This window comes from Hippopotamus amphibius, chromosome 13 (genome assembly GCF_030028045.1).
Source record: "Hippopotamus amphibius kiboko isolate mHipAmp2 chromosome 13, mHipAmp2.hap2, whole genome shotgun sequence".
Lineage (NCBI taxonomy): Eukaryota > Metazoa > Chordata > Mammalia > Artiodactyla > Hippopotamidae > Hippopotamus > Hippopotamus amphibius.
The window spans coordinates 92,141,126-92,153,496 of NC_080198.1; the positions used below are offsets into that span (position 1 = coordinate 92,141,126).

General features: G+C 43.8%; 1 protein-coding gene across 3 annotated transcripts in view; it reads left to right on the forward strand.

Annotated features, from left to right (window-relative positions):
* The window catches only part of STX18 (syntaxin 18), a 120,617-nt gene that overhangs the window by 88,313 nt on the left and 19,933 nt on the right, over positions 1-12,371 (forward strand). For all 3 annotated transcript variants that reach the window (XM_057704430.1, XM_057704429.1, XM_057704431.1), the window contains exon 6: positions 8,364-8,479. In XM_057704430.1, the coding sequence (XP_057560413.1) occupies positions 8,364-8,479 (116 nt within the window). The remainder of the gene's footprint in view (positions 1-8,363; positions 8,480-12,371) is intronic.

Genomic DNA, 12,371 nt, shown 5'->3' on the forward strand with positions numbered 1-12,371 from the left:
ATTTGAGCATCAGAATACATGGTAGCAGATTATAACCCGCTGAATAAAATAGGGCATCATGAGCCCATCTAGATAGGGATAAATGAGCAAATTGAAAGTTTGAAATCAATAGCTGCATAGTACCTAAGCAGTCCCTTCCCCAGGGCTTATTAATTACACAGAGGGGAAGAGTAACTTTACGGTTACAGCCACCACCTTAATCACGTGATCTAAGTGAACTCGTGTACCTGATAGGATGCAATGAGAAGAATGGAAATAGAATATCACTTCTATCACATCATCTCGTTTTTACACCAGAGATGCATAACCTGAATCCAACCATGAGGAAAGGACAAACAAGCTCAAATTGAGGGGTGTCCTACAGAATAACTGACACATTATTGTGTGTCAAGGACATGAAACTCAAGGAAAGACTAAGATCTGTTCAATCCTAAGGAGACTAAAGAGAAATGACAACTGGATGCAGTCAGTGTGTGGCTCTGAACTGAATATTTGTCTTATAAAGGATATGATTGAGATGACTGGTCAGATTAGAGTGAGGTCTAGGGAAAGGATGGGAGAAATGTGTCAGCGTGCATTTCCTGATAGGGATGGTTGTATTCTGGTTGTATCAAAGAATACTCTTGTTTTTAGGAAATACTAAAATATTCAGAGGTGAAGGGGCGTCAGGTTGGCAACTTACTCTCCAATGGTTCAGGAAAAAGGCGTTCTTTGTACTACACTTCAGACTTCTGTGCGTGTGATTATTTCACAATAAAATAAAACCCTGCAAGATCCCCTTTCACACATATTAGAATGGCTAAAATAAAAGTGATAACTGTTAGGGAGGGTGTGCAGCAACTGGAACTCTTACTTATGGCTGGTGAGAATATAAATTAACTCTTTATTAGAACCAGCCAAATAAATAGTTCTCCAAAGTTAAATGACTATCCGATGACCCAGCAATTCCACACCTAGGTTCTTTATGCCTAGAATATCCTTTCTGATTTTCTGTGCCTGGCAAAACTTTACTCCTCTTTTAAGAGTTTGCCTAAGTGACACCTCCCCCAAGAAGCCCCCAGTTATTTCTACTCTCTGATTTAGTAGCAGTATGAATTTATAAATTACTTACCTTTTCTGTAGTACTTTTTTTTTTTTTTTTGGCCTACTGTGTTATTTAGTCTTTGCAGTGACTTTGAGTGTTAATATTGGAAGGATAAGAGAAACCTGGTTTCTCATTACCAAAGAAGTGAAAGGGAGAAAGGCAGATTGAACCGTTTTTTATTGGTTGGAACAGAAAATACTGGAAGCTGCTGTACAGATACAGAAACCGATGCCCAGTGCTTAGAAGATGAGCCAGGGCAGCACTTATTGCACGCCAACCTCTATGCTAGGTACGTTGCCATGGGTGATCTCATTCAGTGTTTACAAGAACCTTTTTAGAAAAGCGCTATTTAATTCATTTTGCAGATGAAGAAAACTCAAAGAGGATTTAAAAAACAAAAAGGAAAAAATCCTGTCACATTGCAGATAAGTGGCAGACTAGAAGCTACTCTGCAGATAAGCTGCAGACAAGAATCCAAGCCCACTTTTGTCTCCAAACGTATTTCTAAACTATAGATCTTTCTCAGTCAGTCAGTCAGCTGGTGGTTTAAGGACCCAGGCTCCAACTACCATGGATTTGTGGAATTACAACCTGTCAGTCAAGACAGTCTAGGAGGACATCAGGCCAGTCCTGCGAGGACAAGGCTGCCCACACTCAAGCATTTTGTGGCTGCCACCCTGAGACCTCTCCGCTGCTGATCTGCCAAGACTCCTGAAATCCTTCCCCCCTCCACAGCACCAACCTAGAAGATGAGAGCTAGCTGACCCGTAATTGGAAGACCCTGCCGAGTCCCTTGCACTGGTTACAGCAGTGTTCTCCCTTCTCTGAATTTTTTGATTTTTTAAAAAAATTTTTGGCCGTGCTGCACAGCATGCGGGATCTTAGTTCCCTGACCTGTGCCCCCTGCAGTGGAAGCACAAGGTCTTAACCATTGGACCACCAGAGAAGTCCCTGAATTTTTTGAATTATTGCTGGATTGTGTCAGCTGTTTTCTTCTGTTCCTTCATTGGTCTGCATGTTGTCAAAATAAAAAGTATATATTTCTTTAGGATTTCACAAGACTGTCTGTCTATTCCCTCTGCCTTTCTGTATTACCCAGTGATAGTAGCAGCGGTAGTAAGAGTGGTAGTAAGAGCTAATTTTTTCAGCTCTTGCTCTAGACTGTGCTAAAGATTTACATATAAACCAGTAGAAAGATGCTTGTACAGTCCCGTTTTACAGATGAGAAAACAGGCTGAGAAATTTTGCCACTTGTTATTTAGTAACTGGAAAAAAATCTGAAATTTCTGGCAAATGGATGTCTTGTTCATGTTAAGCTAGTTTGAAAATTGGCTAAGGTGTCAGGTTGCCACATACTAAATCCCAAAGCTAATATTTGAGGTAAAATGTGAGGAAATAAGTGATAAATTCAATAATTGTATTTATACATGTAATGTCAAACAGAATAGATCCTTGTTTTGTTTTTAAATAAGTTTCTCTTTTCAGTTATGGCTTTAACTGGCTTTTTTGCTTAACCAGTTTTTTTTTTTCCTGAGATTTATTCATGTTATGTTTATCCATGATTTTTTCTTCTTTATTACTGAATAGTGTTGCATTGCATGGATTTTCCAAAATCGGTCTATTTATCCTCCTGTTGGTGGACATTTGGGTTGTTTCCACTGTTCGGCTGTTATGGATAAGGAAGCTGTGAGCGTTCTGGGACAGACCTTTGTGTGGATATATCTTTTCATTTTTCTTATGTGAACACCTAGAAGTGGAGTTGCTCTGTCAGAGTGGAGATGTTTCTTCAGCTAAGGAACTGCCCTGAGTTTTCCAAAGTGGCCGTCCTGTTTTACACTCCTACCAGCAATGTGTGAAAGTTCCTGTTGCTCCACATCTTCACCAAGATTTGGGGTTGATAGTTTTTTTAAAACATTCTGGTGGGTATTGTCGTGGTATCTCACTGTGGTTTTATTTCCCCAGGTTGTTGGACACCTTTTCCTCTGCTTATTGACCATTCGTATATTTTCTTCTTTGAGATGTCTGTTCAGGTCTTTCACCCATTTCTTTCCCAGATTGTTTGTCTTTTTATTGTTGACTTGTATTGGTGTTCTTTGTATAGCCTGCATACAAGTTCCTTGCTGGATATATGCTACAAATATCTTTCCCTGTTCTGTGGCTTGTCTATTCATTTTCTTAAAGGTGTCCTTTGGTAAGTAGAAACCCTTAATTTTGAGGAAGTCCAATTTATCAATTTTTATATTGTTTACCCCAAAGAAACCAAGGTACTCTTTTATGTTTTCTTCTAGAATCTTAGTGATTCTAGTTTTATATTTAAGCCTATCATCTATCTCAGATTAATTTTTTGATATAGCAAGATGAGATTGAAGTTCATTTTATTCCACATAAATATCCACTTACTCCAGCAGTGTTTAGACTTTCTTTTCCTCACTGAAGTGACCTGACTCCTTTGTCAAAAATCACTTGACCGTATATATGTATCTGTTTTGGGGACTCTTTATTCAGTGTCACTGATCACATTGCTCTTCTTCCAGTACCTCACCATCTTGATTACTGTGGCTTCTGTGGCTTTGTAGTAAATCTCGAAGTCAGCTAATGTTAGTTCTCCAAATTTCTGCTTTTTCAATATTATCTTTGCTATTCTAGATCCTTTGTATATTTCCATAGAAATTTCAGAGTCAACTTGTCAGAAAACCTGCTGGGATTTTTATAGGGATTATATTGAATCTACATATAAATTTAGGGAGAATGGATGTCTTAATATCTATCCACAAGCATGGTATATCTTTTCATTTATTCATTTCTATCTTTATTTTTTTTAATTTTTAAAAGAATCTTATTTAGTGATATTTTGGCTGCACTGGGTCTCTTAGTTGCGGCATGTGGGATTTTTAGTTGCAGCATGTGAACTCTCAGTTGTGGCATGCAAGTGGGATCTAGTTCCCTGACCAGGGATCAAACCTGGGCCCCCTGCATTGGGAGCGCAAAGTCTTACCCACTGGACCACCAGGGAAACCCCCATCTTTATTTTTAAATTTCTTTTTCTCAGCAATATTTTGTCATTCTCAACATAGAAGTGTTGCTCAACTTTGGTTAAATTTGTTCCTAGATTTTTTGAAGCTCTTGGAAGTGGTATTAATTTTCTTTTTCAATTTCTCATTGCTAGTATATAGAAAATACAACTGATTTTTGTATCTGCAAAATATTTCTGTCCTGCAGCCTTAATTAATTCACACATTGGTTCTAGTTGCTTTTTTGGTAAATTCTGTGTAATTTCCTGCATAAACAATAATGCCATATATAAATAACAGTTTTACTTTTTAATCTTTAAGCCTTTCATTTCTTTTTCTTGCTTTACTGCATGGCCTAGGATGTGGGCCTCCAGCATGGTTAGAATGGACATCCTTGCCTTGTTCCTGATTAAGGGGCAAGGATGTATTGTTTCACATTAAGTGCAGTGTTAGCTGTAGGTATTCTGTAGCTCTTTATCAGGTTAGGAAATTCCCTCCTTTGTGCGGGGTTCCCAAGACTGCCCTCAGGCTTAATGATTTTCTAGAAGGACTCACAGAACTCAGAAAGTCTGTTATACTTGTGGTATAGTATTACAGTGAAACGATACAGATTAAGATCAGCAAAGGTAAAAGGCACGTAAGGCAAAGTCCAGGAGCGACCAGATGCAACCTTCTTGTTGTCCTCCCAATAGAATAGTAAGGACAGTACTTAATTCTCCCAGCAACGAGAATGTGTGACGTGGTACAACATGTACACAGTATGTGTCAACCCGGGAAGCCCCCTGGAGCCTTGACATCCTGGATTTCACAGGGGACCACTCATGTATATATGGAGCACCCAAGCTGCTGACTTTAGTTACTCAGGCTCTAGCCCCTCCGCAGGTCAAACTCATACAGCTTGGTCCAGGGCCCCAACGTTAATCACATTGTTAGCATAAACTGTCTGATGTGGTCCAAGGCCCCAGGGGTACAAAAACACTCTTTATCAGGCAGGATGTTCTAAGAGCTTGGTGGTTATCTCCCAGGAACTGGTCCAGGACCAGTTTCTTTGTAATGTGTAGAGTTGGAACACCCAAACCCACTGCATCAACTGTTTCCTGCACATTCTGTAGTACTGGTTTGCTGAAACTTTTTGTCATGAAGGTATCTTGAATTTTTCAAAATCTTTTTCTGCATCTAATGAGATGATCTGCTACTGTGGTATATTACACTGATTGATTTTAAGATGCATTCCTGGGATAAATCCCACTTGGTCATGATGCATTGCTGTTTTTATGTACTGTTAAATTCTGTTTACTTATATTTTGTTAAGGATGTTTGCATTTATGTTCATGAATGTATGGAGTGCCCAATTTGTCTGATTTTCCTTTCTCATCACATCTTCGTTAGGTTTCCACATCAGGGTAAATAATGCCAGCCTCATAAAATGATTTGTATTTGTTCTCTCTCCTCTGTTGTTGCCCAGGTATATTACATCCCGACCTTTTTTTCTCATCTTAGCCTTTCACCATAAAGTATGATGTTAGCTGTAGATTTTTTGTAGATGCCTTTTATCAGATTAAGGAAGTTGCCTTCTATACACACTTCTCTTCCCCTTGCTTGATTTGCTCCGCAGCAGTCTGTGAAGGTATTCTTCATACCTGACAGCTCCATAGTACTCCAGAGTTTATTAAGCTAGTTCCACATTGATGGGCATACGGATAGTGTCCAGGATTTTGCTGTATTAAAATTGAATTACAAGATTGCTACAGTGAATAGCCTTGCACCTACCTTTTCATATTATTGCTGTATCTTTGGGATAGAGTCATAGAAGCAATATTGCTGGATTAGAAAGTAAATATAATTTTGCTAGATATTACTAAATTTCCCTCCATAGGAGTTAATACCGTTTGGTGTTTTTTATGTATTTCAAAATAAATTGCAAACATTAGTACACTTACCCTTAAATAGTTAAGCATGTATATCATTAACTAGAGTCAATATTTATTTACATTTTTTTCTAACTATTCTTGCATGTTTCCAAATGAATTTTATAATCGACATGTTTGACTTCAAGATGGGGGGTGGCGGGGAATCTGGTGATATTTTCATTGGGATCACAGTATATTTTTAAATTCACATCTTGGAGTTTTTCACAAATGTGTTGTGGGCTTTTCTTGCCAAGTTTATGCTGCAGGTTTTGTTGTTATTGTTGTTTAATCTTTTTTGTTTGGGCTATTGCAAATGGAGTCTTCTCTTTCACTGTATCTTCCAACTCTTAAACCAGGTACTTTTTGATGAACATCTAAGTCATTTTTGTTATTATAAGCAGTACTGTGATGAATATCCTTGAAACTATATCTTTGTGTGTATCTGTGATACTTAGAATAGCAGATGTATTTTTCAGAGATGACTGCACCGAAACATATCCCATCCCACATGGTCTTATTAAAATGTGACTTTATTACTGCTTCATTGAGAGGGAGAGATGAGGTCTGTGTTCCCTCTTCTTGAACATGAGTGGACCATTGCAACTGCCTGGGCAGTGGAATATGACAGAAATGACAGTTTGTTATAAACTGAGGCTGGGACTGTTATAAAAGGCAGTGAAGCTTTTACCGTAGTCTATGAGACTGCTCGCTTTGGGGGAAGCCAGCTGCATGCTAGGTAACACACTGACATGGCCGCACAGAGAAAAGACGAGGCTCCTACCAGCACCAACACACAGCCGTGTGAATGGGCCTCCTTGGAAGTGAATCCTCCAGCCCCAGGCCTTCAGATGATGGGGCCCCACTGCCCTATGGCGGTACCCTCATGAGTCAGAACTGCCCAGCCAGGCTTCTCCCACGTTCCTGACCCCAGAAACACCGAAAGATGGTAAATGATTAATATTGTTTCAAGGCACTAAGTTTTAGAGCAGTCTGTCACTCAGCTGCCGTAACTGGAACACTTAACATGCTTGATATTATAGTTACTTTTGAAATTTCTTTTGTTAATGTTGTAGAGGAGCATTTCCAAAACAGCCAGCTGTTCCTAGAATACTAGCCTGTTGTGTTTAGGGTTCCCTAAGGTCACATCCCAGCCCAGCCATTTACTAACTGTGACCTGGGCAAGTTTCCTAACTTCCCTATACCTCGGTTTCCTCCTCTGGAAAAAGGCTTCTAATACTAGTAACTACCTTATAGGGATGTATGACATGAAATAAATGTATGCATATACAGTGCTTAGAAAAATGGCCGATGCCTGATAAGCCCTCAGTAAACGTTGGCTGGCATTAATATCATCCTTATATGCATTTACATTGTTCTTTTTATTTTTAGTCTTTCTGCCTAGTCTTTCTGCCTGGAAGTTATCATGGATCTTTTCAGCAATCTGCCTAGACTTTTCATAGTGCTATGTGAATTCCAGTACAAGGCCTGTTGTTTCATAACCAGGTTTTTTCCCTCTTATTAGCCATTTATTGACAGTTGTAAAGCATCCATTCAGCCTATATTTATTAAACACTAAATGCCACACACTCATCTAGAACCTAGGGCTACACAGCAACCACGACTTATAAAGTCAGGCACCCTGCTCTTAGAGCGAGCACTCCAGTGGATCAAGGCTGAAATAAACGAACGAGCAAGATCATTCCGGACGGCGGTGGCCGCAGGGGAGCAGACAGGCAGGCCCTGGGCACAGAGTAGGAGGAGGAGGAGGCCTTTTTCAGGCTGGAGAGTCAGAGAAGGCCTCGTGAGCAGGTGAGCTGGCTCCCGGCCCTGAGAATACACCGTGGGAGGAGCCGGGGCCAGTGCCGAGTGCCGAGGCGTAGGGACCTGAGACAAGGCCTTGCCCCCCAGTGGATATTTAACGACTCGTGCTCTTACAGTTCAGTTATTTTAAGATATTACTTATATATCATCTTTGTTATAGAACACGTGCGTGTGTGTATTCAGCAACACTTTTGCTTTGGTGTAAGATGAACAGCTTCTTGGGTTTGCTGAACTTGGAGCAGCAGCCTTCGCTGCCCACGTGTAGAGTGTGGGGTCGGGAGGGAGGGCGGTTCCGGTGTCCTCTCCTTCCGCACACACTGCCAGCACTCCTCCTGCTGCGTGCTGTGGCGGGGGGAGGGGGTGCTCCGCCGTGTCCTAAGAGCTGTGTCGGGATGGGCGCTGGGCCCGGGGCCGCGGCTCTGCTCCCCAGCCGAGGGTACAGAGCAAGATGGCAGGGGTCAGGGTGACTCCTCTCTGCTTTCAGGCGGAATCCTGTTGTGTAAGTAAATGCCATGACTGCTGATTTGTTATCTTCAGATCCAAGCTGGAACCAGAACCAAATACAAAGACAAGAGACTCTATGTCTTCTGAGAAAGTTTCCCAGGACCCTTCAAAAGACTCTGAAGAAAAACCTGTCACTGAAGAATATCCAGGTACGAATTAAAGTCAGAACCTCACCTTACGTCTCTTCCTTGTGACCTGTTGGCTAAAATACAAAGCAGAAAACGAAGGAACACGGCCCCGACATCTCGTGGTGTTTGTATTTGCGTAAAGCAAAGGAAACACGGAAATGGCAGCCTTTTTTTGGTCATGGTTGGATCTTAATGACTGCTGCGGGGGGGGTGGGAGGATCCCTCAGTCACCTAAGGGCCACCGAGGTCCAGAGAAAGGGCCTGAGTTGCTGGACACCGGTGGGGTGGGGACTGGACACTTAGAACCCAAAAGAAACATCAGCGATCTCTGCCTGTCAGTCTCAGGAACGGTGGGGCGTTGCCTCCCCGGCACCCACACAGTGCACTGTCAGCACTGACCTTGTGTGGAGCTGACCATCCTGCCTTGGGTGGAGCGTGTGATGTCAGCGGCCTTTGTCAGCCAGTTGAGCCAACAGGACAAAATGCAAGTCTGGGTTTATATGCTTCCTGTCTTCATGTTTGCTGGCCAGCCTATAACTTAGAACAGATGCTGACACATGGTGGATGCTGGATAAATACAGCATCTCTGTAAAGTCTGAAAACACAGGGGAATGTATAGAACGCTGTCAGGGACGTCCTCAATCCATGTGTCTGGCCAGGCTGGCCGCCCTGTGTAGGGGTGCGTGCCTCAGAGGAGCGTGGCAGGGGTGAGCTTTGCTTTGCGTGAATCCCAGGCTGCTGAGGCCCAAGAGTCCCCCTCGCCTCCTCTGTGCGCTCTCACAGTGGCTCTCATTTACCGCATGCCTCCCAGTGCTAGGCACTGCCCTGAATCTTTACAGACATCACCACCATCCTCACAGCAGCCCGCCGCCATGGATTTCATGAACCTTTTTTTTTTAAGATGAGCCTTCTGAAAGGCTCTGAGTGGCTGGGAAACTTGTCCAAGTTAAAAGTTCATAAATGGTGCACCTGGTATTTACACGTGGATCTGTGTTGCCCTGCCATCTGATTTATTCTCTACATATTACGAGCGAGGGAATTGAAAGTGTATTTGTGGCTTTGTGAACCTGAAAGATGCTGGAGGCCTTTCTGTGGCTGAAAACAGCTTCCGTGGGAAGGGCAAGGAGACTGGTATTTAGTGAGCCCCTTCATTGTGCTGGGCACCCGTTGGGGGTGTCGACAGGTCAAGTCTCATTGAGTCCTTTGAGGTGTTATTGTCATCATTTTATGTGTAAGGAAACAGAGTTTTGAAGAAATTATACAACCTGTTAAAAGTCAACAGGATAAGGGCAGCACTGGGATTCCAGGTGTGGGTCACTCTTTGCGGAGCCTGAGCCCATCCTCTCTGGAGGCTGCCTTGTCCCAGAGGCCAGAGGCCTCGCACACACACTCCGACCCCCGTCTCCACTTGTCCCTGATGAGGGGAAACCCCAGCATCACTCACAAAGTGATGCGGTCCTGTTTTTCATAAACAATAGATAGGGGTATCATGTCTAAATGTACTCTTCCCAGACTGGCTGCTCAACCCTTCCTCCATCCATTCATTCACTCAGGAACTCTTGTCAGGGCCGCTGAGAGTGGGAGAAGCCAGTCCAGAGTGTTGGGGCCCAGATGAGGGTAAATCATGTGAAGAGAGTCTGCCCTTGCTGGGTCCCTCGCCCACACTGAGAGTTGTTGTGCCAGGCACTGTGCTAGGTGTTGGGGATACAGAAGCAAGGAGAAAATAGGCCCGTGTGCTTGCAGTCCAGAGGGGAACAGATGGCTGTGGAATATTACACAGCTGGGTACACAATCAGTCTGTGCTGTAAGAGAGAAGGTCCTGGTAATAGGGATTTGGCCCGTGGGAGATGTCGGAGTCCTTGAGGTTTCAGGAAAGGCCCGAGGACAGTGAGGAGTGAGCCACGTGGCTCTCTGGGGGAAGAGAGTCACAGGCAGAGGAAACAGAAGTGCCTGGAGTGCTCCTGAGCAGCGGGGAGGCTGCAGAGCAGGGAGGAGCAGAGGGGCAGGAAGCAGCCAGGTACCAGGGTATCGAGGTCATGGGGCCTTCCGGGCCACGGGAGCGTTGTTTACTCTGAGTGAGGTGGGAGGTTTGTGCGGAGGACTGTCGCACGGGGGAACATTTGAGCAGGGTCCCTCCGGCTGCTCTGTTGAAGTAGATTGTTTCGGGGATCAAGAAGCAAAACAGGGACAGTTAGGAGGCTGCTGAAGTCTCCCAGAAACAAGGTGATGGTGGACCACACCAAGCATGGTAGGAGGGGCATGGAGGACAAGCGGTAGAATTCTGGATATATTTTGAAAGTTGAGCCACAGAATCTGCTTCCTGGATGTGGGGCATGAGGAGGAGAGGGGTCAAGGAAGGCTGCGGTGGTTGTTGGCCGCGGGAAGAGGGTGGCTGCCCTTCACTGAGGTGCGTGAGGCTGAGGAGGGGCAGGCTGGGAACTGCAGATCAGCTCTGTGTGGGGTATGTTAATTTGGGGATGCCCGGCACAGAGCTTGAGTAGGGATTTGGGTTTATGAGTCTGGAGGTCAGGGGACAGGTCTGCAGATCACGTTGATCCCATGAGACAGGCTGGGATCCCCGAGGAATGAGGGTCGGTAGAAAGAGGATAAGGGACTCCCGACACTTCTGGTCTTCCCTGCTTTGTCTTTCTCCCTGGCACTTGTCACTACGTTCTGTATTTTCTACTCATTTATATTCTTTATGCTTTGTCTCCCCTACTAAAACGTAAGTTCCACCAGAACAGGAATTTCTGCATGAGCTTTGTTCACTACTGTAACACTGGCACCCAGAACAATACCTGGCACATAGGAGGTGCTCATTAAATCTTTGTTGAAAAAAATGAATGAATGCTCTATTTGGAACACTGATTTTAGTTGCTGTGGAAATATTTCCTGAAGCAAAAGGAACCTAATGCCTCTTGGTGGTAGAAAACAAATGGTCAGAGTGAAAGAATGCTGTTCCTCACAGTTTATATTTTTATCTTAAAGTCAGTATTTGGATGCTTTATAATCATGATGTTATCTCCTGACTAAGCTAGCCCACCAAAATATTGAGAGAACACTCCAGTTTAGCTTCTGATCAGTGGGTAGGAGCAGAGTGGTGTGAAGTGTGTCTCCCCGGAGGCCATCAAGGTCCCAGCTGCCGCAGTTAGTGGCACTTGCGAGCACCATTTCCCCCATTTTCTAAATGCATCTCAGGACTCCTCCCGCCCCATCTTGGTCAGTCATCTCTCACCTTTTCCCCTGCATCCTGGTCCCTGCTGCCGCTGCGGCTCCACTTCACTGTCCCCACAGCTCTACCAGGCCGCTTTTTCCTCTGTGGTCATTTGGTGATGCTTATTTCGAAGTCATGTCTTCCTTCGTTGCGTGGAGTCCCAAAGGGTAATAAAATCTGAATTAGTGCCTATTAAAAATGTGCACTGTTTATGTACAAATTCCTGCATATGTTGTAACAGGTTTTTTCTACTTCATTTTGTTTTTTTTTCCCAAAAGAAAGCTATTACCGGTGCTGTACGCCACCTTTATCTATTTCCTGTTCATGGAGATGGGCCAACCCTTCCTCCGAGTGTGAGGGAAGGGAAAGCACATGGTTGCAGCGTGATGTCATGGAAGGGCTGTGAACCTTACTTTCACAGTTTGGCCTCTGTCTTGCACTGTGACCTTGGACAAGTTATCTGAACGCTGAGTCTCCGCTTTCTTACAGTATCATGTGGCCGTGCTTTGTTGTGAGCATTTTAGGAGCTAGTGTAAAGGGCCTGGCAGTGTCTGGCATGTGCAGTGGGGTGCCACAAAGAGCACATTTTATGTTAGTTTATAGAGCAGCTATGAAGAGATCCATTGCTCAACATGAAGGTTGCGGGCAGGATTCTTTTTCAGATGAGTACTAGATAGAATTCAACTAGTAGGCTGGCCA